This window comes from Diaphorina citri, unplaced genomic scaffold (genome assembly GCF_000475195.1).
Source record: "Diaphorina citri unplaced genomic scaffold, Diaci psyllid genome assembly version 1.1 scaffold1390, whole genome shotgun sequence".
In the NCBI taxonomy this organism is placed as follows: domain Eukaryota; kingdom Metazoa; phylum Arthropoda; class Insecta; order Hemiptera; family Psyllidae; genus Diaphorina; species Diaphorina citri.
The window spans coordinates 1-1,487 of NW_007378816.1; the positions used below are offsets into that span (position 1 = coordinate 1).

The window sequence follows — 1,487 nt, forward strand, 5'->3', positions numbered from 1 at the left end:
ATAATCTCCATCTCGTTTGCATCATGATCGCCATCGCTTAGTAGACTCTTCAGATCCACAGAGCGGCTCTTGGCTTCGATCTCTTCTTAGCTTTGATTAGCTTCTCTTTTCCATGCTTTCTGTTTTATTACCACGATTTTTGAAAGCTGCAATTTGTGGTACGCATTCTTTGCACACTTGATCACCATAATGCCTTTGAAAGTCCCGTCCTTCATTTTAATGACTGTCCTCAGTTCTACCTTGAGTCATGTTGTGCATTATCCATTTGTATGTATATGTACTTGCACCTCCGATTAAAAATACAAAAGACCAGCTGTGTTGAAATTTTGTAGTCTAGGGTTGGTGCGTTTTTAAACCACCTTATCTTGACCGGATCCTTTTCAATCGCTAATAGTGTGATGCGTGGTTTATTTTACTTTTCCTGAAAAATAATTATTTTGGATTGAAAGGAGAAAATTCAATTATATCAGAACACTTATTCACGCGTCATGAAAACAGTCGTGACTTTTGTAGGAACTTTGTGTCCACAACCATTTCCAGGATTCGTGATATATGTTTATTAGACGCGATTCACACAAACACACACAACAAATAAATAGAAATAAATAACAACATTGTATGACAATGTAACAAACATGACACTATGTACAAAATGACTTGATGGAAACAAATAAATAGAAATAAATAACAACATTGTATGACAATGTAACAAACATGACACTATGTACAAAATGACTTGATGGAAGGAATTGACTTAGTTAAGATGGACTAACTATACAGCTGGGTATAGCTGTCTCTTATTTAGTACTTTGGGGCTGGAGCGTAAGCTGGAGCTGGGGCGTAAGCTGGGGCTGGGGCGTAAGCTGGAGCTGGAGCGTAAGCTGGGGCTGGGGCGTAAGCTGGGGCTGGAGCGTAAGCTGGAGCTGGCTTGTAAGCTGGGGCGGAGTATTTTGGGGCGCTGTAAGCTGGCTTGTAGGCTGGAGCTGGGGCGCTGTAAGCTGGGGCTGGGGAGTAAGCTGGGGCGGGTTTGTAAGCTGGAGCTGGGGCGTAAGATGGGGAACCTTCCTTCTTGACGACAGCGTTGAAACCGTTGTGGGCGTCAGCGGTGTATTCAACGATTCTCTTGGTACCGTCAGCCTCAACCAGACTGTAGTATCCTTGGACGTAGTCACCGTCTCTGGTTTCGCTTTGGCTGTGGTAGTCACCAGTGTGAGCGTCAGCTACTTCGTAAGAGAATTCGTATTTGGCTGGGGCTTCTGGGTATTCTGGGGCATAGCTTGGCTTGTAAGCTGGGGCTGGTTTGTAAGCTGGGGCTGGAGCGTAAGCTGGGGCTGGGGCGTAAGCTGGGGCTGGAGCGTAAGCTGGAGCTGGAGCGTAAGCTGGGGCTCCGTATTGGAAGTTATGGTCGAGTCAGTAAAAAGAATAAAATCACAGATACAAGTCTAGCAGGTAACAGGAGCGTCGGTAGCGACGGCACGTGCGGCGTG

The 1,487-nt window shown here is 45.5% G+C and overlaps 1 protein-coding gene across 1 annotated transcript in view; it reads right to left on the reverse strand.

The window, feature by feature from the left end:
* Positions 1-671: 671 nt before the first annotated feature.
* LOC103515659 (cuticle protein-like) overlaps positions 672-1,487 on the reverse strand; it is a 6,982-nt gene continuing 6,166 nt past the window's right edge. The window contains 1 exon segment of the mRNA XM_008480597.2: positions 672-1,330. Coding sequence (XP_008478819.2) covers positions 802-1,330 — 529 coding nt within the window. The 3' untranslated portion in view covers positions 672-801.